A 24,264-nucleotide genomic window follows, 5' to 3' on the forward strand; every position below is an offset into this window, starting at 1 on the left:
AGCAAAACCATTGTACAAAGGGTTTTGTTTCACCATAAAAATAAAAATAGTCACAGTCTTCATTTTAAGATAAGAAATGTAGTTTTTCTGACACCTGACAGTTTCATTTCTTTAAAAAATAGGATTTGCTTTAGGTATCTAGTTATAGGAATAGGTAATGAATTGTTGTAAAACACTGAAATGCAGCTATGTGATTGGTTCTCAGTAATAATAGATTTGTGTGTGTGTATGCAAAGTTAGGTCTTTAAAAAAAAATAAACCAAAACTCAACATTGTGTTAGAGGAACTGGCAGAAAATCTTAAACTACGATCTTCTATGAGTTGTACTTGAAAAAATTTTCTTTACTAGATTTAAGTTTGGCTGGAATTGCTCACTTTTCTGCTTCATTAGAGGTTGTCCTAAATGAAAATTATTGAAACTTTGAAAGCATCCATGATTTTCCTCATTCGTAAGACATCCGGTACCCCATCTGACAATTTGAGTGGAAGATTTGTGTTTCTAGATTTTCTATCCAACTGACTTTTTTTTTTTTTTAATTTGCTGATTTTTACCAGGTCCACTCTGAGTCCAGAAATGCCAGCTGCTGAGGGTAAGTCTGTCTCTTCATCCCCATTTCCGCTTGGGTAATTGTGGACTTTTTTTTCTTGAAAAAGGAGTTATATCAATATAAATATGAATCACTAAAATATGCTACTGTTCCTTGAGCTGTATCTAGAAGGGTTGATTTGCCATTCAGTGTTAGGCCCAAAAAATTGCTTCTGCAACTTCCTAATGAAAATTATATTACAAAAAAGGAATTAAGCCAAACTGCTTTTTTCTGTATGTAATCAGTTGTATCTGACCAAAAGTACAGATGAGTTTATACCAGGAATAAAAATCTATTACTTCGAACCAGTGGTCTGGGACCAGTGCTTAGAAAAGCTGTACTGCTCATGGAAACACTTGTACTGGTCTAACAAAATGTTCTAGCCCAGCAAATTGCAAGATATTGGATCTTAAAGCTGCATAATTTTGAATACCATTTTGCTAATCTCTTTGCCCCATACACATACTTCAATTCTGACTGACACAAATTAAGAAGCTAGTTTCATGGCTAATCTCATGGATAGCTAAATGTAAGAGTTTGGTGTTGATAAAAATATTATAAAATATTCCCACTTTGAGTCCTGTTTGTGCCTTAGTTTCCCCTATATGCTGTCCTGTTCATAGGCGCCGACTGCGTGGGTGCTCCGGGGCTGGAGCACCCACGGGGAAAAAAATGGTGGGTGCTGAGCACCCTCTGGCAGCCCCCCATCAGCTCTTCCTAACCCCCCCCCCACAAGAGCCTACTGCCTGCCAGTGGGCCCCGCGGATCAGTGCCACCTCCTCCCTCCCTATGCCTCCTGTCCGCCGCAAACAGCTGTTTCTCAGTGTACAGGAGGTTGCAGGGGGGGAGAAGCGAGGACATGGCGTGCTCGAGGGAGGGGTTGGGAAGAGGTGAGGTCTCTGGGGAAGGGTTTGAATGAGGGGCGGGTCTTGGGGCAGAGCCGGGGTCGAGTACCCTTTGGCACTTTGGAAAGTCGGCACCTGTGTGGGTAGAACATATCTGTTTGCTCTTGGGGGGAGGCTAAGACACGGGTTAATAGCATCTAACTGTCTGGGCCCTAGACCCCATATCAGTGGAGCAGATAATGGGAAATCCAATTGCCCGGACATTGACACTTAGCAACCAACAACCCAGAGGGATATGGACTTTCCACCTCTCCTTAAGGAGGCTGAACAGCATTTCCCCAGCTTGAGAACAAAGGAATAGAGAGGTTTGAGGTGGGGGATAAGATTTGACTGCTGGAAGGAGTTGGGGAACGTGATCAGATGTAGGGAGACAGACGGAGCTTGAACCAAGTGGTTCACTACAGCTTGGCTGTGCTCTGGGCTAACCAGAATGGACTATGCTTTAACCTTAATTTCTCTCTGCTACCTCAAGGGCTTCCTATGCTGTGTTCCAGTTAACAAATAAATCCTACTGTTTTGACCACACAGTGCAGGTGTCACTGCAAATGCTTGGCAAGGTGCATTAATCCATGAAGATTAATCCATTAATCCATGGAGATTACAGGTCTCCATCAGGGGTCTGTCTCAGTTGGACTCACTGAACAGAGCTCATGGGGTGAAGCAAGAGTGCTGAAGGCACAGAGGTCCAGTCTAAGGAGATGATGAAGCCATGTGGCTTACCCTGGAGAAAAAGTGAGATCCCTAGGGTGTCTGGCACACCAAAGGGGTTCCTCCTAGAGACTGTTCCAAAGCTGGGGCCATAGCACCAATCCTGTGGATCCATGACGGATGTCTTATTCTATTTGAAAGCTGATATTCCCTGTAGTTTTCAAGATGTGTATAGCACTGGTTTTCAGAGCTGGAGGTGGACAATGGTATCTGCTAAGCATACCAGCTGAAACTTTTTGAAGCAAGATAGTAATCAGAATGTCTTTGTCTTAAGGTCTGATTTGGAACAGGTTATACAGTAGTATTGGTATAAAGTAGGGCTGTCAAGCAATTAAAAAAATTAATCGCGATTACGTGCTCGATTAAAAAGATTAATGGAATACCATTTATTTAAATATTTTTTGATGTTTTCTACATTTTCAAATATATTGCTTTCAATTACAACACAGAGTATGAAGTGTATAGTGCTCACTTTATATATTTTATTACAAATATTTGCCCTGTAAAAAAACAAAACATTTTTATTTTTCTAGTCCCCTAATACAAGTACTGTAGTGCAATCTCTTGAAAGTTCAATTTACAAATGTAGAATTATGTACAAAAAAACCCCTGCATTCAAAAATAAAACGTAAAACTTTAGAGCATACACATCCACTCAGTCCTACATCAGCCAATCGCTCAGACAAATAAGTCTGTTTACAATTTGCAGGAGATGATGCTGCCTGCTTCTTGTTTACAATGTCACCTGAAAGTGAGAACAGGTGTTCCCATTGCACTGTTGTAGCCGGTGTCACAAGATATTTACGTGCCAGATGCGCTAAAGATTCATACGTCCCTTCATGCTTCAACCACTATTCCAGAGGATGTGTAAATGCTGATGATGGGTTCTGCTTGATAATGAAGCAGTGCGCACCGACGCATGTTCACTTTCATCATCGGTGTCGGATGCCACCAGCAGAAGGTTGATTTTCATTTTTGGTGGTTCGGGTTCTGTAGTTTCCACAGTGGAGTGTTGCTCTTTTAAGATTTCTGAAAGCTCTACACCTTATCCCTCTCGGATTTTGAAAGGCACTTCAGATTCTTAAACCTTGGGTCGAGTGCTGTAGCTATTTTTAGAAATCTCACATTGGTACCTTCTTTGCCTTTTGTCAAATCTGCAGTGAAAGTGTTCTTAAAACGAACAACATGTGCTGGGTCATTATCCGAGACTGCTATAACATGAAATATACGGTAGAATATGAGTAAAACAGAACAGGCGACTTACAATTCTCCCCCAACTAGTTCAGTCACAAATTTAATTAACCCATTATTTTTTTAATGAGCATCATCAGCATGGAAGCATGTCCTCTGGAATGGTGGCGGAAGCATGAAGAGGCATATGAATGTTTAGCATATCTGGCACATAAATACCTTGCAATGCCGCCTACAAAAGTGCCATGCGAATGCCTATTCTCACTTTCAGGTGACATTGTAAATAAGAAGCAGGCAGCAATATCTCCCATAAATGTAAACAAACTTGTTTGTCTTAGCGATTGGCTGAACGAGAGGTAGGACTGAGTGGACTTGTAGGCTCTAAAGTTTCACATTGTTTTTTGTTTTTGAGTGCAGTTATGTAACAAAAAAGTCTATATTTGTAAGTTATGCTTTCATGATAAAGAGACTGCGCTACAATACTTGTATGAGGTGCATTGAAAAATATTTTTTATCATTTTTACAATGCACATATTTGTAATCAAAAAGAATATAAAGTGAGCACTGTACATTTTGTATTCCATGTTGTAATAGAAATCAATATATTTGAAAAGTAGAAAAACATTCAAAAATATTTAATAAATTTCAATTGGTATTCTATTGTTTAACAGTGTGATTAATCATGATTAATTTTTTTGAGTTAATCACGTGAGTTAACTGTAATGTGATTAATCGACTGCCCTAGTATAAAGCATTTGTTTCTAGGCCACAGTGAGGTGAGATATTGAGCCTTAAAATGGTTACTGGTCCTTCTGACTAGCAGTGTTCTCCTGGTACATGACTAGGGCTTAATACAAAATCTAAACATGGGCCAGTATAATTTTGATTTTATTTTATATGCTTATTAGAATGACATATCAAATTAATGCTAGTATGTAAAGTAACCGTCCAGAAGAAAAATCATTTTCCGTTCTTAAATCATGTTATAATATGCTGCACCTAGGAATGATTCTGATTTTTAAAAGTCAGTTTTACACTACTTCATGCATATGCATGATCACATTACTTTTGTTGAGCTAAACAGACCCTAACTTGCCCTGACATTTTACTGTTGGTCATTCTCTTGGTGATTCTGATGCTATTAAATATGCTTGTTCTTGAAGTTAAAAGGATTTCTGGACTTGGTCTCTGAAACACTTACTTACCTTTAGAGTGTAACATTTCAAATTCCTGCTATATCGTGTTGTTTGATTTCTGTAGATGAAGAAAAACTGGATGAACGAGCCAAGCTGAGTGTTGCTGCAAAGAGGCTGCTTTTCAGGGTAAATGTCATGTTTACTCAACAGAAATATTTTTGCACAAGGGTAACATCAAAAACCGTAATGCTACCTTACCATGTTTAATCTGTAGTTGCATTAGCATCCATATCCCAATACAGGTCACATAAATTTGCCCTGTTCTCCCCTATATGCGTGCTAGACATATTGTTTACATAGTTTTCAGGACACTATATGTCACCTGGAGATAGGTAGACATATATGTATATATAGAGAGCTGTATTTTTATCTCTTGGTACTGGTTGTCATAGTACATCTTACTGCCAATTCAGACAAGTCCATCCAAAAAATTTGACACCTGGCATCAAGGAAAGCCAAACAAACATTTGCTACACTAATTTATCTTCCTCTGGGTTATTGATACTGACCTGTATCTGATCCTAGGAAATGGAAAAATCATTTGAAGAAAAAAATATTCCTAAACCACGGTCAAGAAATTCAGCAATAGAGAGAAGATTGCGGCGTATGCAGGACAGGTCACGCACCCAACCAGTTACTACCGAAGAGGTGGTCATTGCGGCTACGTAAGTTCCACAAATGCATTAGCCTTGGCATTCGTTCAGAGATTAAATTTCATACCTGTGGTGTTTACAGCTTGGTAGTCAGAAAAAAGGTTGTTTGGAACCAACTTCCTTCAGAAACGTATGGGGAGAGGCTACGTAAAGATTGTTTTGGGGGGCAGGGGGCACAGAGCAGCGTAAAACGCATGAACTATAATCCGGCAAAAGGCTGAGAAGTAATATATTTGAGGAGAGAAATTAATTACAGCATTGGTTTGTAAGCCAAGTGAAACAGATTTCTGCCTTGAGGCGGTCTGCACAATATGTTATGGAACATATTTGTATTGGAGAAAATCGGCAAACTCAATAAATCTCACATGAAAACAAATTTTTTACCCTCTCTGTTCACGCATCCTGTAACCCCTCTGAAAAATACAAGAGCAAGCCAGTTGTCAGAAGAGAATACATGCACATAGCTAATTACTAGAATTTGAAAACTGGTTTATCTTGTGAGAAACCAGCAAACTCTAGACAGAGAAACTATTTGTCTTAAGGTTTTAGTTCCTGGCATTATTTTGCAAAAGTTCACATTAGATAACTTGTAGTTGTTAAACATTGCTGTTTGATTTTGTCTTTTCTGTTAACACTTCATACAATGCTTTTCTTAATGCTTTTTTCTTCTCTCTCCTTGTGAATTTTCCTTCCCTTGGCAATTCTTTTTAAAGTGAACCTACCCCTGCTTCACGTACTGTGAATACCCACACTGTAGTGACAAGAATACCTAGCCCCACTGTAGTTAAGAGCACTGTACAACCTACCAGGTACTGGGGTGGGGAAGGGGGAACCTGCATGTTACATGGAGCACAAGGGTCCTGGATAGCAGATGCATCTTACAATCCTTGAATGCCTTATCAATGTGTCAAACAAGTCAATGATATTTATTTTAAGAATGTTTTAAAGATACATGTAACTTCATTTAGTTTTCTGCATGGTAAAATGTTAAATCTTTTTGCTTGTTAAGCATTTGACTTAGGACCTTTCTAACCACTATAGTTAACTATATGTTCTAGAGCATACATGTTTCCTATATGGAAGACATGAACTTGCATGCTGAAACCCTAGCAAAACCCCTCCTTGCTTTTTAGTTTTTTTTAAAAGTGCATTGTGTCTCTAAAATGAAAATACCAAAGCTAGTGGTGGTTGATTTCACAAGTAGTACATCCCTATTTGTCTTTCTCAATATATATTTTTAGCTTGCAGAATTAATGGAAGGATAAGAAATTGCACCACCTATAGGTGTAAGCATAAATTCCAGTTTGTTATAATTGCATTTAGTTCACAGAATGAGTTTTTGTTGTTACAGATATATACAGCAAACTGTATTTACAGAATACATTATAGAAAAATAATCAAATATCAAAGCACTTTAGAACTTGGATCTGTAACTAAGTTTAAGTGAAATGAGGTATACAGAGATGAGAACAATTATGCCTATATGAACAAACATAAACCTATATGCTGTCAATTTTGATCAAATTGCCATTAAAGTACTGCAATGGACTTCAAAATTACTATACGTAATTCCACTCAAAATTACCAAAGCAGAATTCTAGAGATATATACTAGCTCAAATTCTGAGTGTGCAGAAATTGAAGTATTTTCTAGTTCTATCAAGGTAACCTATAATCTTCAATTAAATAAGTATACTTCTTGAAGTGAAAACTGCAGTTCTTCTGTTGCCTTTAAACAAGATGTTTTACCCCAGCCAAATAAATCTAGAAAGAAATTAACTCGTAATTTTTTAAGTCTGCAGCTGTTGAATCAAAATGCGTGATGCCAATGTTTTACACACTGTGTAACCACTTAAGCTGCTGTTTTATATTGGCTGTTATACTTTGTATGCAGTTCTCTTGGCTTCATATCAAGTTAAAATATTAAACCATAAACTCCTACAAAGAGGTTTTTTAATTAATTTTTCGTTCCACTGTTTCAGTTTACAGGCATCAGCACACCAAAAGACTTTAGATAAAGAAGAAATAAGAGAAGCAGTCGAGCAAGATCAGTCTGGAGAGCCAGACTCCTCCACCCTAAGCTTAGCAGAAAAGATGGCCTTATTTAACAAATTGGCTCAACCAGTATCGAAGACCATCTCTACACGGAGCAGAGGGGACATTAGACACAGGAGAATGAATGCTCGTTACCAAACACAGCCTGTCACGCTTGGAGAAGTTGAGCAGGTACTTCCAACTTTAACTTTTCGCCATAAAACAGGCTAAATTCAATTTCATTGTGAGCTCCCTTAATAGTTGTGCATGGAGGTCAGCTGTGTACTGACAACAGAGGTTATGGCATGTACTGCTGCTTACAGGAAAAAGCTTGTCAGGAAGCAGGCTCCTGGCACAAGGGAACATCATCCTGTAAACTCTTAATCTAGTTGTATTTTTTTAACTAGTAATTTAAGAACAGCAGCTCTTTCTGGTCTGAAAATTCATACATTGTTGTACCTTTCATAGTGCGTACAAGAAAAGATGTTCTGTTAGACTAAGCCCATCGTGTCAGAACAATTTTCCAGGCTGAAGTGAAGCAAACGCTGAAGCACAATGTGCCTAAAATATTTTGAGAGCTATTTGGAGCCCTTGTTTATGCACATTTCTTTATTAATGTTTTGTACGCTCCTTTGCAGCCAGTGTGTGTTTCTCTTACTTGTCGGGACGCTATTCTTGGTTGTTTCTGCATTTTTTCTCTATTTGGAGATGTTGATAAGATCTTCGAAGGCAGAGTTTTCATCAACTCTGATCACCCCTCCAATGGCAAATTAAACTGTGTACTGGGGTGATTTGTGCAGTGGAGTTTGTCTGCTGTGCAATGGACATTTTCTGCTTTGGACCTTATCCTAGCCACTGAATTGCAGAGGTTTTGCTGCAGAGGTTTGAGTACAGAATGGCCACACTGCAGTCCTGACTAGCATGAAAGGCAGCAGAAATGTCACCTGCTTAGTATTACCACATTGAGAATGAAATCACTTGAGTAGCTCAGACCTTATGGGTGCAAGGGACATTTCTACGTATTGTACATCAATTTGAGTTTAAATAAGCTGCTTGTTCTTGATTCTTGGACAGCATGGTGAGTGTTAAGAAGTCTACACCCTTTCCTCAAAGATCACGCCCCATTTTCTCATTTCACAAATGGCCATGTTCACTAATTTATCCACACTTTCCCTAACAGCAAAAACTTGAGCAATTTTAAAACAGGATGTCAGACTTCCCTGCTGCATGCTTCAATTCCACTTCCATTCACTCTCTATACCCAACCATGTGGACACAGAGCCCAACACCTTTGCTGACAGAGATGGTGTGGGAATCTGAGGCCTGGTCTACACTGGGGAGGATCAATCTAAGTTACACAACTTCAGCTACATGAATAACGTAGCTGAAGTCAATGTACTTAGATCTACTTACCGTGGTGTCTTCACTGTGGTCAGCTGATTCTCCCCCATTGATACCACCTGCGCCTCTTGCTCTGGTGGAGTCCTGGAGTCGACAGGAGAGCACTCGGTGATCGATTTATTGCATCTAGACTAGAGGCGATAAATTGACCCCCGCTGGATCGATCGCTGCCCGTTGATCCAGCGGGTAATGTAGACCAGCCCCGAGGAATGGAAATGGGACTGGAGCATGTGGGAGGGAAGTCTGTGATGGCCGTGTATTATAATCTGCAAAACTTTGTGCTTGCTGAACTTGATCTTAAAACATGGAAACACTTTAGGCACTGGAGCTGTGATCTTTGGCCTCGTCTTTATCCCAGCTAAGGAGGATGAACACATTTACCTGTAATGAACACACTATAGTGCAAATATCTTTTGAACAGATGAGCCAGTAGTGAACTGCGTAGATGGGGGGACTAGGATTTAGTTGTACTGGGGCAAAACACATAACAGAGAAGATTGTACAAATAAGCACTGCATGTGCATTACTAACAAAAGAGCTAAAATAAAATCTGCTGCATAAGAGAACGTAATTACAAAGTAGTAAAGATCTACTCATTAAAGCTTAAATCCTCTTCTTGTTGTTCTCCTCAACCTCTGTATCTGGTGACTCACTGCATAATCTGGCTTTTGAGAACCTGTGGACCTCTTCCTTTCTCTGGGAGTCTCTGAGCAAGTTCAGTGACATCAGCCTTGCTTTCCATTTTGGTTTAATCTAACATCACTTCACTCAGGGTTCCACTTCTTCTGTGGCGTTATAGAATTTGCATAAACATTTTACATTTTTAAAGGCAGTTTCTTCCTTCTATGTGGAGCCAGGAACTCCCTATGCATACTTAATAGGTCTAGTGCCATACCTGAAATGACTAGTGTCCCTCAATTTGTATAGAAGTGACCTGTATCAATTCCTGTGCAGCTTTATTCTCTTCTGGGCAGACAAAATTAAACCCTTTTATTTCAGTTTCACATGGACTGTTTAGTCTCTTAAACAATAGTATAACAAACTAGATAGAAAAGATCAAGAACATGCCGTGTTATAAAGGCCAAGTCATGTAACAGTTTTCAGAACAAATTAAGTATTTGCGAGGGGGGTGGGGATTCAACCTTTATATCACCGAAGATGCAAACACGCAGATTTGTAGCACAGGGGACTAGCAAAAGACAAACTTTGATGTTCCAAACATTTTCCAATAATGGTCTCATATCAGTGTCTTGTGGTTACTTGCATGGAGAAAGACATGTACTTTTTCCTCAGTTGAGGGGAAGACAAACAGCTTGCTACTGAAGATGCTAGCATTTTGATCATCTATGGAGTTGTTTCTTATTTACGTGCTATTCTGTATTATGTCCCCAAGCCAAATTGTAAGGACATGATTCATGCCTTCATTATCTGTTCCCCCTATATATTTAGATAGCACCATACACTTGCACAGGCAGTCGTTCCTTGCATTGAAGAGCTTATAAGAGGCTTATAACCTTGTACTTGTGAATTACTATTAGAGCTCTGTTGAAGGTCACACTTTTTTCAGTAATGGTTTTATTATGTATAGGTACAAAATGAAAGTGGAAAAATTACTCCTTTGTCACCTACTGTTGTAACATCAGTGTCAACTATGGTGTCTGTGATTTCTCCAATGTATGCTGGGGATCTGCATGCGAAGTCAACTTTTGATGAAAGTGTAAGTGCTACCAGTAAACCAGATTTGAGATTCCATTCTTCAGTAGAGAATGCCGATACTCCAGTAAAAGGCATACTGAAATCAGAACATTGGCAGCCTTCAGTGGAAGCAATGGAAAGCAAACAAGCATTGAGGGAGCATGAAGAGGGAGAGACAAACAGATTCTTAGCATATGAAGATAATGACCTCAAAAAGTACAGCTCTTCTGAAGAAGTAACCACACATCCTGTTCTTAGTAAAACAGAGGACTACCACAAAGATACAAAATACACTTTCCCAAGAAAGAGCAGTATGGAATTGTTTACCCAACAAGCACTTTTACAGCCTGTGGAACAGAAGGAATTTGTTTCTGATACTATCCTGCAGGGTAAACAGGAAGTCAAAGAAGGACAGTTCTTGGAGAAAAAGATGGAGTTGGAGAGTATCTTGAAAAGCAAGACCTTGCTGAGAGGTACAGTAAATAGTTGCTTTCATTGTGGATGTCTGACATGACCTGGAGCTTTTTCTAGCCTCGTAGTGTGATTGTTTACCAAAATAGAAAATTAGTTGTGTATCTTTAAGCCTTTTTTAAAAAGTGATGAACAAATCTTGTAGAGTTTGAGGTTTTTGCAACCATCTGAGTTTCTTTAGTTTCCCAGACTTAGTTTGCATTCCTCCCCCCCCCTTTTTTTCTTTTTAAAAAAACTTTTAAAACTCATTGGTCTTCAAAGGTGAAGGAAAATGTTGCTTTTAACTGTCTTAATTTAAATGAAACAAGCACAGAAACAGTTTCCTTACCTTGTCCAAACTTTTTTTTAAACTTTCCCTTTTTGTATACAATGTACAATATGGAAATATAACTTATTTTCCTTACATTTTCACTTGTCCCTCTCCTCTTGTCTCTTCAAGGTGATACGTAAAACCAGTCGTATTTGAAGTAGTAGAACTTTTAATCCAATGATGTTTGTGTGGATTCAGTATTAGATAAAATAAGTTCGCCTGTCCGTACTTAAATGGCTTCTTGGCACATGATCAGTGCAATCCAGGACACTCTAGTAATTACACAAACTCTGCCTATATTATTGAGTTTGAATTGTAGAAGATTCTTAGATTAAATTGGTTTGCTTCTGTTTTATTAATGGGGAAAATTTGGCCCCTGCATTGTTAATGTGTTGTCTTCACTCTGAAGTTGTTCTTTAACTTCAGAATAAATGAAACTCATCTCAGAAGACAAAAATGCCAGAAGGGCCTCTTTACTATTCCCATCCAGCACGCATTCAGCATAGTTAATTTCCCAGACAGTATTGGGAAGAGAGAGCACTAGAGTAGCAGCAATTGTCCCTATTCCATTGTACCTCAGAGCTATAGCGTGCCTGTCAAGTTTTCAAAAAGAAAAGGAAGGTAATCCATATCATCCATTCTTCAGTATTGGGTTTTCCCATTGTACATGTTTATAAAGAGATTTTTTTTCTAAGCTGTTTTGTTGATACATTCTTTTGTAAAACCCCTCTTTTTCTTACAGATGTCCTGATATGCACTTTCACTCCATATCCACTTACCTGCAATTCATTTTCTCTCTCCTTTCCTCTCCCCCTGCCTCTCTACCATTGCCTCTTCCAGTTACACTTCTCCCTCCACTTCCTTGATTTTCTCTCTTCCTTTCCCATCTTTGGTCCCTTCTCTCTCCTCCCGTTGTTTCTCTTGAGATGGGAGCTGGAGCGTGAGTTCTGCCTTCTTCAAATGAAGGGGACCTTACGACCCTTTTTAATCAGTGCAAGGTTGAGATTTTATAGTGAGCACACTACCCCTGGGGTAATAGTTATTTTAGAATTCTTAATTCTAGTCAAATAATTTAGCTAGGACGTTCTTGTCAGTTAAGGTAGTGTATGATCTGAATGTTAAATAGCAAATCGGCTGGTTCCTGGTTAATAATATAAGAAATGTTTGGTTACAGCAGTAAGTGCTAATTCTGCACTTCTCAATACACAGACCATGTTGAGCCTACTTCTGAACTTGGCGCGACGGCAACACAGAGAGTAACGGTGGTATCCTATGGACAGCAGGAGGCTTTTGAACAACTAGAGGGAAAATTCTATACGAATCCCTGTGAGTTGTTTGCTGCTGGAGACAACAAAACAGAAACAACTGAGGACACCCTGGACACATCCAGCAAAACACTGTCCATTAAAGAAAGGTAATTTTGATCTCTGCATATACTCCTTTATAAGATCATGGTGTACACAGGATCATTTGTTTGGGATTGTTTTTAAAAAGCTACATGTGTGCTAATGCTCAGATTCTTTACTTGTCAAACAACTAAAAGTGAAAACATGTAGCTCATCTGTCTGACACTAGACTTGTAAAAAAAAGTAATTAAGGAAGCAAGTAACTCTAAATGGATATTTTAGGTACCTTTTGTGCTAGTGTATTTAATAAATTTTCCTCAGGTTTTACTTTTACTTGCAACACAAGTACAGTAGAAAATTATGACTATTTTGTACTGTACAGTAATCATGTGCTTTTTGATCTGGAGCAATCTGTTTTAATAAGCAGGCTATTGATAATTTAGCAGTAGAATCTGTGTATAAAGTGTTGGTCTTTGCTTTAGAAATGTGTACGTGGCTTCAGTTCATTTTAATTTAGGAAACTGCTGTATGGGATAACATTTAAGCATCTGTGTGGAAATAGGAGTGTTTACAAGCTCGTTTTCAAAACCCAATGACATGTTGAAATAAAATATAAGGACTATCCTATGTCTGTAGAGCACCTAGCATGATGGTGTCCTTGACTACTATTTGCAATGGTCATAAAAATAATAAGAAGATGTTAATTTAACTAAAACAGAATAAACAGTTCGAGACTGAGTTCAGTCCTCAACTGGCATAAATGGATAGCGTTTTAATTGGGTCAGTGAGGGTATGCCAGTTCACAACAGCTGGAAGACCTGACTCTATTCTCTATTTATCTCTAGTGACAGTACATTGAGAAACAAAAAAAGCCAGTGAGGTTATCAAAACATTGTGTTCCCAGAAATGTTTCCATGCTGAATTCATTTGGACCCTCAAGTTTGGACACCCAAGTCAAGGTTTTCAAAAACAGGAACCTAAAGTTTGGTTCCTAAATGCATTTTCAGGCACCTAAATACATGGCATAGTTTTCTACTTCATTTACTTCAGTGGGAATGATTCATCTCTCAATGCAGTTATTCTCAGACTTTTTCCTTCCTTCCCTGCGTAGTTGGAAGGCAAGTTTGGTGTGGGGGGTAACTGTAATTATCTCATTTTAAAAACCAGCAAGTCGCCACATTTTATGGTTCAAATTAGACAATACAAGTTTAAACTGCTGAACTTGCTGTAACATGATCAGGGATCAGGAGCCCTCTGTTTTCTTCATTTTTAACAGCATATCCTTCATGTAAAGGATCTGTAAAGCCAAAGTTACTTAGTGGATGCTGAGGGAAGGGAGCCAGGGGGAAGCCAAGTCCTGGCACTTGGATAAGAACAACTGATGGCATATTTTTAATATCCCATAAAATCCATACTTTCTGAAAGCTACAAACTTCACGTTAATGTACTTTTGGTGAGCTAGGGTAGAAATCTGGGATTTTCCCATATTTTCCCCTCCTTTTTACTTATCACTGTCCACTAGTGTCTGCAGAGATCCCCCTATGCAGTTCCCCTTCCAGTAGAATAGAGCCTATGCCCTCCAGTGACAGTCAGCACTTCTTCATACTTCAGCCAGAGGTGGTTGCTCATGAGTAAATATAGTAGTTGCGAAAGCTTCTGCTGGTTTGAGAGAGAACTGATTCTGCTGGTGTTCTCCATTTTAAATGTAAGAGCTTGTCTACACTTTCCAGAGGATCGAGGCGCAGTGATCGATGCGTCAGCGGTTGATTTAGCGCGTCTAGTGAAGATCCGCTAAATCGACCACAGATCACTCTCCTGTTGACTCCCGTACTCCACCAGATCGAGAAGAGTAAGGAGAGTTGATGGGAGAGCGTCTACCGTCAACATCGCGTAGTGTGGACCCTGCAGTAAATAGATCTAAGTTATGTTGACTTGAGTTACACTATTCATGTAACTCAAATTTGCACAGCTTAGATCGACTGTTCCCTGTAGTATAGACAAGGCCTAAGGAATATCTCTCAAACCAATTAAATCTTTTAAAGCTGGAGAAACTTAAGTGCAACCACTGAAGTATGACTAGTTACTAGTGCTTACATGCGACTGTGATAGGCACTAAGATACATATGAAACACTCCCTATTTCCTAGGTGCTTACCTTGAAACTTCCAGTGTCCTAGGCCAGGTACTGACTGAAAAACTAGGGAGTTGGGTGGCTGCTGGACAAACTTGCCTCCTTATTGCATTTCAGAAAACATAAAAATCTCCTTAATACATTGTCAAGTGTAAAATACAAAATGTCCAAATAACATCTTTGATATTTTGTCTTCAGGCTTTGGGCTCGTTTCCATGGCAAGCCAACCTGTGAATCTACAGCATGCCAGTTTGCCACTCATTAACGTTCTTTGTAAACACTGCTGCAGCACAGCGAATGTCCTGAAATGCAGTGTAGTGCCCTGCTGTACTAAGCTGCACTGTGGGAATTTCACTGCACCGTACCAGTGTTCATATGGCAAGTTGGTATCCTGTAGATTCGCACCTTGGTTTGCCATGCAGCAACTCGTCATGTAGACAAGCTCTGTGTATGTGTGTTTTGAGTTTCACGTGGCTAGACTAATCGTAACACATTTAGAAGCCTAGTCAGAGGCTTACTTAAAAACGTCCTGACTAAAACATTCTTGAAATGATGCAGACCGCTTTCCTGGGTAATGTTGAAATATGCATGGTTGACATATTTTTTTCCTTCTTAGGCTGGCACTGTTGAAGAAGAGCGGTGAAGAAAGCTGGAAAAGCAGGCTTAACAAAAAGCAGGAGTATGGGAAAGTGTCAATCACTGAGCGTAGCGCACAACTGCAAGAAGCTGAGCAGTTGTTCAAGAAGAAGGTAAAGCTTCCTATGATAGAAAAAGTATTCCTCTGCATTGGAGATGCATCAAACTAGACAAGCATGCCTAACATTGGCTAATGACTACAGCTTGTAGGATTACAGCCATCCTTAACTTGCTTCAGGGTTTATTTAAAAAAAATTCTGTGTCACAAGAACTCTTAAATGGGAAGTTGTCTTGTTGACTGTCTGCTGCCTCAGTATTTTCAACATTGGGCAGAGTATATTTTCATCAGCAGACTACCAAGAAGTAAATGGGCTTTTAAGATTTTGAGGGAGGTTAAATAATTTCTGAAACATTTGGATTTCACATGTTCACAAAATCAAGAACAGATTTCAGCTTAACTATTTAACTTACATGAATATTTTTTGCTATTTAATATAAAATGGTTTTAAGATCTTAAGTTTAGGGATTTTTCTAATGAAAAAGCTTTTAAATCTTTGGGTGGCCTTTTGCTGTCTTCATGCACTGAGAAGCATTTTCAGTATTTCTGATGGAACCAAGGATTAGTTGTTAAAGTGAAAATATTAGAATACCCATGAATTACTTCTCTTTTTGAGTACCTTATATAGTCCTGGCTGTTAGTGGGTGTCTTGCTTATAATATGCCCTTTATCAGTTGGGACAAGAATCTTTGTTTCATTAGTTAATAATAAAAATGTTGTTTTTATTAAATAGTCAGTGCAGGTACCCAGCCAACAGTAGAATATATCTCGTATTCCTATCAATATATGAATAAGAGTAGGGTTGGTGATCAGTCTGTCCTTACTGAAATAACTTTTGTTGTGTCTGAGTACCTGAATCATAAGTGAATGTCTCTGAAACATCTGTTACCTGCACAATAAGACTAAGAAAAGAATCAAAGAATCATTTGTAGCTGTATTTTTCCTCTGTAGACTATTTATTTTTAAAATATGCATTGCATTGCATTGCATGGTTGATAAAGCAAACTTCATTTGATCTCCCAGTGTAACAGTTCAGTCTCCAAAATCACCACCTTTAAGGTCACACTGGTAACATCCTCCAGATGAAAGCAACCTAAGAGAATCACCAATGAACTTAAAGTAGCCAAGCTAGTGTAAATCCAAAAATAACATTCTTGCAGATGGCTCCCCAGCAGCTATCAATGAGCATATCATTCCTGACTTAATTCAACTCCAGGCCAAAATAAATTTGAAGTGCTTTGAAGTGTGTTTAGGCCTGGATGTGATCATATTAGCAACTTGTCCCCAGCAAAAATTGAGTGTCCAGGAGTTGCACAGTATTAGCCTCAAAATAGGCAGGAGCTATGCTGAAAGTTTATCACTCCCAGCAAGCTGCTGGTGAAACCTGGGCCTACCTGAATGAAGACACAGTACAAAAATCTGACTTTGTGGCAGCCTTCCTTGTACCGCAGCATTTGATGATTCCCAGTACTGACATCAGTGATGCTGGTAAACAAAGCAATTTAAACAAAGCTTCACTAGAAGTAGTTTGTGTTTCTAAAGGTATTACAGATCCCTAGAATACTGTCTGACTCTGTAAAGTTTTGAAATCACTTTTAACCTTAATGTCTTCCATTAGAATCTACTGTGAATGTTGTTACTAGCTGCCATTTTGGCTGCAAGGCCAGTTATCAGTAAAACTGTCCCGATTCCGGAAGACCACGAAACAGTACTTCACTCTACAAAACAACTGTGTGTTGGGTATAGCTTGGATTCTCCTTAAAAGGTGTACAGTCTGTCTGGATTTGCAAGAGTATGGGAATTGTATTGACTGCTAAGCTTTGAACTAGTAAAGAATACAGTCTTTGCTTACTAGAATCATGTCTCAACAGAAGGGAATCAGTTACATTCACGGCACTTGTTCTTATTCAGAATAAGGCATGGATTTTCCAAATGCTACTGATTTGTCCAATTTTACTGATTAACATGCTTGGATGCAGTTTTAAAGAGCACGTGGCACAACTTACTAACCTTGCTTTAGAGGACTTGATTATTGTCTCATGGTGTGTAAACATGTAAGTTATCGAGTTTGTCAAAAGCCTTTTAAAAAAATAAACCAGGCAGGTAGTAAGATTCAAATTCCACAAATTAGCATGCGTGCACTAACTTTGTACAGTCAATAAGTTTTAATCAAAATGCTTAAATTATCGATAGGTAGGTAGTTGCCTACAGATGAGATCTTTCCAATACTCCAGAAATTAAGTTTCTTATAAATGTTCCGGTAATTTACATGTAGTTTAAAACTTTGAAGATCCACACAGTTCCAGAAGAACTTGCCTTCATGTCCTCAGATGAAAGAATAATACAGAGAGGAAATGATAAAATGGAGGAGCTTGATAAGCTCTGGAAGAGTTAAGGTTTACAAGAAGAAAAGTAAACATTTTTTAAAATAAACTATCCTAGTGTATTCTGTATATGTTTATTTTATGTTGAAATTTGATGTGAGGATTTTTAGTTCTTCATGTGTACTGTGGAGCCTGTTCATACAATTTATAGAACACCCTGTATACTAGTAGATTGCCTGCATAGTTCCCAGCCTGATAAAAAGATGAAGTGCTTTGACATACGGAATCTAAATTATTTAGAGGGATAACAGATTGGATTTAGTATGTTGTTGTATCAGTCTATCAGGTTGGATAATAGGTCATCAGTTTTCAGGGGGATGGAAGGTTGTTTCCCATGAAAAATAAAAACACAAATTAAAACCTTTCTAGCATAAAAAGCACAACATTTTACTAGAATGAAAATTCCTACGTCATAGCCATTTTAAGTGTAAATCTACTTAGCGTCTCAGATTAGTGTGTGATCTCCCCCCACCACCCCAACTATGTTGCAGTAGTTTTAAAACAGTGAATCAAGTTTGAAATCTGTTTCGTTCCCACAGCAAGTTCCTGCAAACTTATATTGTAATCTGTTACATTGCTAAAAGCATTTGTTTACTGTTGTCATGATTCGGAATTACTCTGAGGATGACACTTTTAAAACCCTGATGGGGAAAGCCTTTTAATAATAAATAATAAATAAATAAAGCATGTGTGCCTCCAGACAAACAATTTCTCTCTTGTTTTGGTAATAAGAGATAGTTATGCATCTGCTGGATGTGCATGCACACAATTCTAGTCACTAGAATGTGAAGCACTAGTCACTGGAATGTGAGTGAGCTGCTCTCTAATGAACTGCATGTTTCCAGCGTTCTGTGCAATGTTTCCTGTTTGTTTTAACCTGTAGGAAGAAGGAGGAATTACAGATGATAATTCCGTGTCTAATCAGCTTTGGGTAAGCCTGACTGTACTGTTAGGAGTTATTCTAGACTTTGGCTAAAGTAGTGAATTCGCTTTTGCTGGGTGCTGGGTGTTCGTATTTCCCTCCAGACGTCTTTCCAATTTGTATTCAAGTTTTAGAAAATGTTGCTTCATTTTATCTGGAAGATACATGGTTCCTTATTCCAGTAAGGGCTGAGGACACTTCCAGTGGAAACATCCATCTTGCGATAGGCATGCTTCAGTAATTTAATGGGTCATGAAAGCAGAGACCATTAAAAACATCTGAGTGTGAAAAGTGTTTCTCCTGTGTGTGCAGCTCTGTTTCACATCAAATGGCTGTGATATTGTCACTAATTCGTTTAATTACTGCATGAAATGTCGGTGGTAAACATGCTGTAATATGAAACTTTTTCTTGCACTGACTTTTCAGTAGGGAAAACGTTTCTAAAAGATTAGGGTTGGAATTGCAATAAGTAAATTCTTTTTTTTTTTTTTTAAAGAAATCACTTGATTTTTCCTCCATTGTCTGACAAATCATTTCCTTCCCCACTCTAATTCTCTTGCTGTGCTTTTGCCCCTACCATAGGAACCTGTCTATGCTTCTACTTATTCTCCTGCTATGCCTGTTGCCCATAAATTTCATCCTTTTGTACCTATTCATCAGGTGAGCAAAAACTTGCACACTTTTACATGGTTGTTGGAATTCCTGATCACTTAAGAGTACTTAGTTATGTGGGGAAACTACTATGTATTCTGCCTAGTAAATACTTCTAAAAAATGTACCATAAGAAGTCCCAATACTACATACTTTCCACCAACATAAATTCCATTAGTATTTTTATTAAACTACATTTCTAAAAATTGCATTTATCTTTTCGATTACAGATGATAACTAAATCAGGCTAAATACAATCTGCCCAAGAATGTTAGTGTGTTCCCTTATAGTACCATGAATCATTAGAAACTCACTAAATAGGATTATGAATGGAGTAATTCCTAAATGCTAAGCATTTTTGCTTCTTACAATAACTGCAGTGCATCGTGCATCTCTTTGAATTAAGTTTCTATGAAAAATATATATTAAAAAAACTGATCACATTTCAATTCATTAAATGATCAAAGCAGTCTGTCGTAGATGGTTTTTATTTCATGCTCTGGTTTCCTCCAGAGATGTTTTTCCTACGTTGCATTCACTACTCTTTTGTTCTAAAAGATTTTGTTAAGGTTGGTACATCCTGCTTCTGTTTTCTGCCTCTCCTGTCTTTCCTCACTCTTCTGTTTCTCTTCCTTTAAGGTCAGTAGTTCTAGTTTGAGAGCATCAAGCCCCCTGGTCTTTGATGAACAGCATCCTTGGAGATGGAAGGTGAAATATTGCATAAACTTCCTGTTTTAGTTGAAGGAGGAGTGAGACAGAAAATAAAATGATTTTAAGACACATTCCCAAAGCAAATTAACATAACCAAATGGATGCTTTGGTTGCTAACAGCATTCTTTTGCTGTTCTAGTAAATGTTAGGAGTGAGTCATATGACATTGCAAAATATAACTTTATAAAGGAATTCCAGGTCCATATTCCAAACAAGTTTTAAAGAACTAATTTAAAGCAGTTAATAGTTAATGAGGGCTTATAAAGTAATTCCCTTTCTCTCAGCCTCTTATTTAACCAGCGAAGTACAGCAGTCAGAGTGAGCAGAACCGGAATACCAGCCCTCCTTCAGAAGAGATTAGCGAAAAATGGGAGTGGGGGGGTGGGGAAAGAGGACTGAACGTATAAAATAGAGTTAAAAGAAATCTGAAAGAAAGTGAGGGAAGGAGCAAGAACAGTTAATTTGAAGGTCTGAACAGCTCTGGCAGCTTTGGTCTTGTTTTATATCATCACCCTGTCCTCTACCTCCCAGCACGGATCTATGGCTGCAGCATTATAGCAAAACTTTTGGGCTTTTCTCCAGATTAGGTACTAGTTGCAGCATGTGCTGTGATTGTCATACTTAAAATATATGGCTGTAGTATGGCTGCATGCCTTTGAGTAAGATACATATTACTGATAGAAAGAACAAATGAGAAACTGTCCACACACATCTGGAGTTTCTAAATAAAGCTTCACATTGACCATGACCCATACCACTTTTATTAGCTTTTCATGACTATTTGTATGAATGAAGTTTTGTCTGTACCAATGGTTTACCCAAAATAAAACCTCTGATTTTGGGCCTGCCGCTGAAATTTGCTAAAAACTAGTTTTGTGACTATATTAAATTCATAATTTATAAAGAAGGCATCTAATAAGGCAACAGATACATTAACCTTTAACCTTAGGTACCTGTAATTCTGTTCAGATATTGGACTTGTAACATCAAATTTTCAAGGTATACACAAACTGTTTGCTGCAAGGGCAGTCTGCTTGGTGTCTTTACAAAACATTAATCAAATAACTTCAAATAGCAAACAGTCTAATAAAAATGGTCTTTTGTTCACATCTGTGAACAGGAAAAAGGGCTATGTTACTATAAAGTCGCATAGGAAACAAAAATAATTCTCTCATGCGCTACATACTTTGGAAGCTCTGTTCCTGCTGTTCTCTGCTTTACAAGCTAAACTAGCACCTTTCTTCCTACTCCTCTGCACAATTCACAGCATATAGTTTAAAGGAACTTTTTGTTCTTTTGAAAATGACATGTTTTGATGTTTCCTCTCTCTTCATTCAGTCTCTTCCTTTCAGGCAAAGACAATCCTAGTGGTTGCCGTCCTTAACTACAGTCCCTTAATTCTCTCATCTCTGGCATTCAAACATACATGCAGCCGTGTCACGTTGGGCTGTGTTCTCGGAAGGCAAGGAGGGACATGATGGGGATGGGAAAATCCAGTGTTGCAGGCAGTGGAGCATTTACTTAGCTGTAAGCCATTCTTTCCTATGAATTGGTACTGAATAAATGTCCAAGCACAACATGTTCTGGAGCTGTGCTGCTGTAGATTTTAATGCAGAAGGGACCGTCATGATCATCTAGTCTAACCTCTGCAGGAGGTTAAGCCTCCTTTAGTAGTTCCCGCATCACGCCTGTAACTTGTCTTTTGAGCTAGAGCATATCTTTTAGGAAGATATACAGTCTTGCTTTAAAACCTTCAAGTGATAGAGAATCCACCACATCTCCATGCAGTTGTTCCAATAGTTAACCGCCATCACTATTTAAAAATTTTACCTTAATTTTAAGTCTGAATTTGTCCAGTTTCAGCTTCAACCATTGGGTCTCATTATGTCTTTTTCTGTTAAAGAGCCCCCTGCTAGCCAAAGTCTCTTCCCATGAAGGTACTTGTGTACCATGATCAAGTAACCTTGTAAACTTCTCTTGAATAAACTAAATAGATTGGGCTGCTTTATCCCTCATCAGAAGGCATGTTTTCCAGATGTCAAATCATTCTCCTAGTTCTTTTGTGAACCATTTCCAATTTCTCAACATCCTTTTTGAAGTGTGAAAACTAGAACAGGACACAATTTTCCAGCAGTGGTCTCACTAATCCCTTATACAGATTAAGGTACCGTCCTACTCCTACTTCCCCCATTTATACATCCAAGGATTGTGTTAGCTGTTTTAACTGCAGCAACATGCTGTGAATTTGTGCTCCATTATTTATATACCATGACCTCTAAGTCTTTTTCAGAGACACTGTTTTCAAGGATACAGTCCCCCATCCTGTTCTTTGTTCCTAGATCTGTGATCTTGCATTTGACTGTTAAAATGAATGTTACTCAAATGAGTCCTCCTTACCAAGCAATCAAGGCCTTCTTACCAAGCAATCAAGTGTAAATGACCTGTCTCCTCATTATGGGCCAAGAACAGATTCCTGCAGCAACCCACTAGAAATACCTCCATTGAATAACTACTTCCCATTTACAATTATTTTTTGCAATCTATCTGTTAAACAGTTTTAAATCTATTTAATATGTGCTGCATTGACGTTTGTATAGTGCTAACTTTTTCAGAAGATCATGCATGCCTGCGTCAAATGCCTTACAGAAGCTTTAAGTATATTATGTCCACACAGTTACCTTCATCAGGCAAACTTGTGATCTCATCAAAAACAATAAGTTCTACATGCCAATTTAAAAATGCTTAATACTTGGTGTTTTACATCCTCCCTCATTAGTGATGAAACAGAAATGTTCATTATTACTAGAAGATTTGAATTCATGATCCTGCTTTTTTAATACAAAAGAAATATTTATTGAATATTTTACCGTTTCTGCATCCTGGTGGATAACTTTATTATCCTCATCTACAGTTGGATCTATACCATTGCTTTAGAATTTAATTTGTTCCAGGTATATTTTAAAGAATGTCTTATTGTTTTTAATGCAACTGACTGAAGATTTTTTCATTGATACCTTTAGCTTACCTTATCAATTGTCTGTATTTCCTAAATACTGATTTGTACTCATTGCTATAAGTTTCTCCATTGTTCCATATTTTTTATTTTCTATTGCTGTCTTCATCTCCCCTCTTCACTAGGATGTTTTTAACCAAAGAAGCCGTCTTCCATGCCTGGAATTGTCTTATTTGGGTCTCTAAAAACATTAATTCCCAATTATGATTCACATTTTTGTTTAAATATTTTCTCCCACTCATTTTTGCTCATAATAGTTTTCAGCTTTGGGAAATTGGCTTTTTTTAAAGACTAAGTGTATATGTGTGTCTATATTACTGGTTGATAGTATATAAAATCAGATCATGAACACTTGCATATGTGTAACCAACAGTTTTTAGTTCAATAATCAATTAATCTTTCTCCATCAGAATGAGCTTGAATATGGAATTACCCCAAATTGGTTGCAATACTACTTGTGTTGGAAAATTATCAACTATAATTTTAGAAACTCCAAAGATGTTTGACCAGAGGAAACATGAAACTTCCAACATATGTCCCCCAGATTGAAATCCCTGATGACATATTTCTTTCTACACATTATGGATAAACGTTTAAGGAGCTGTTTATCCAGGTCCCTTGTCTGATGTGGTAGTCTAAACTCACCACTACCCCCATCTTGAGATTTTTCAGTACACTGATCCATAAGCATTCCTGTTTCTGCCCTTGTGAATTTTCAATAGCCAAGAAGTACAGGTGCTGTCTTTCAGCCAAAATTTAAAAGTAAACCACTTGGGGTTTGTTTGTTTTTTTCAAAAAGCCATTTGATTTTCCCCACACAAAGAAGGTTGAGTTAATGCCAGAGTTCTTGCCAAATTACAACTTCATATTCAATTTGCATATAAAATCCCCCTTGTGGTTTCAGTAGGATATTCATATGAATATTTATTTCCTGTCCAGATCTCCTATGGAATGTTGCTCTGATCTAGGAAACCAAAATTCACTCCAGAGGTGGCTGCACTTCCTGTGGGGGGTTGAGAATGTTTCTTTTAGTTTGTAAAGTATTCTGGGGTCCTTCTGGTTGAAAAGGTCATTGTCATTCCTTGATGGTGGGTCAACTGGCAGCACCCAGGCGGAATTCAGCCCATGGGACAATTCCATATCCCCTCCCCTCCAAGGCCTTCCAAGGTTGCCTCCCGCAGCAGCGGCTGCCTGGAACAGAGCATTTGCACAGTGAGTGAAATGGTGCTCTGAGTGGTGGGAGTCTGCTATAGACCACCGGAC

At 38.3% G+C, this 24,264-nt stretch overlaps 1 protein-coding gene across 16 annotated transcripts in view; it reads left to right on the forward strand.

The window, feature by feature from the left end:
* The window catches only part of SVIL (supervillin), a 222,638-nt gene that overhangs the window by 155,661 nt on the left and 42,713 nt on the right, over positions 1-24,264 (forward strand). For 11 of the 16 annotated variants that reach the window (XM_073334383.1, XM_073334384.1, XM_073334377.1 and 8 more), the window contains 8 exons: positions 556-590; positions 4,652-4,713; positions 5,113-5,252; positions 7,222-7,465; positions 10,263-10,842; positions 12,360-12,564; positions 15,243-15,375; positions 18,588-18,635. In XM_073334383.1, coding sequence (XP_073190484.1) covers positions 556-590; positions 4,652-4,713; positions 5,113-5,252; positions 7,222-7,465; positions 10,263-10,842; positions 12,360-12,564; positions 15,243-15,375; positions 18,588-18,635 — 1,447 coding nt within the window. The remainder of the gene's footprint in view (positions 1-555; positions 591-4,651; positions 4,714-5,112; positions 5,253-7,221; positions 7,466-10,262; positions 10,843-12,359; positions 12,565-15,242; positions 15,376-18,587; positions 18,636-24,264) is intronic. The other 5 variants (XM_073334378.1, XM_073334379.1, XM_073334392.1 and 2 more) reach the window with 1 other exon arrangement.

The sequence above is a fragment of the Lepidochelys kempii genome, chromosome 2 (genome assembly GCF_965140265.1).
Source record: "Lepidochelys kempii isolate rLepKem1 chromosome 2, rLepKem1.hap2, whole genome shotgun sequence".
Taxonomy (NCBI): domain Eukaryota; kingdom Metazoa; phylum Chordata; order Testudines; family Cheloniidae; genus Lepidochelys; species Lepidochelys kempii.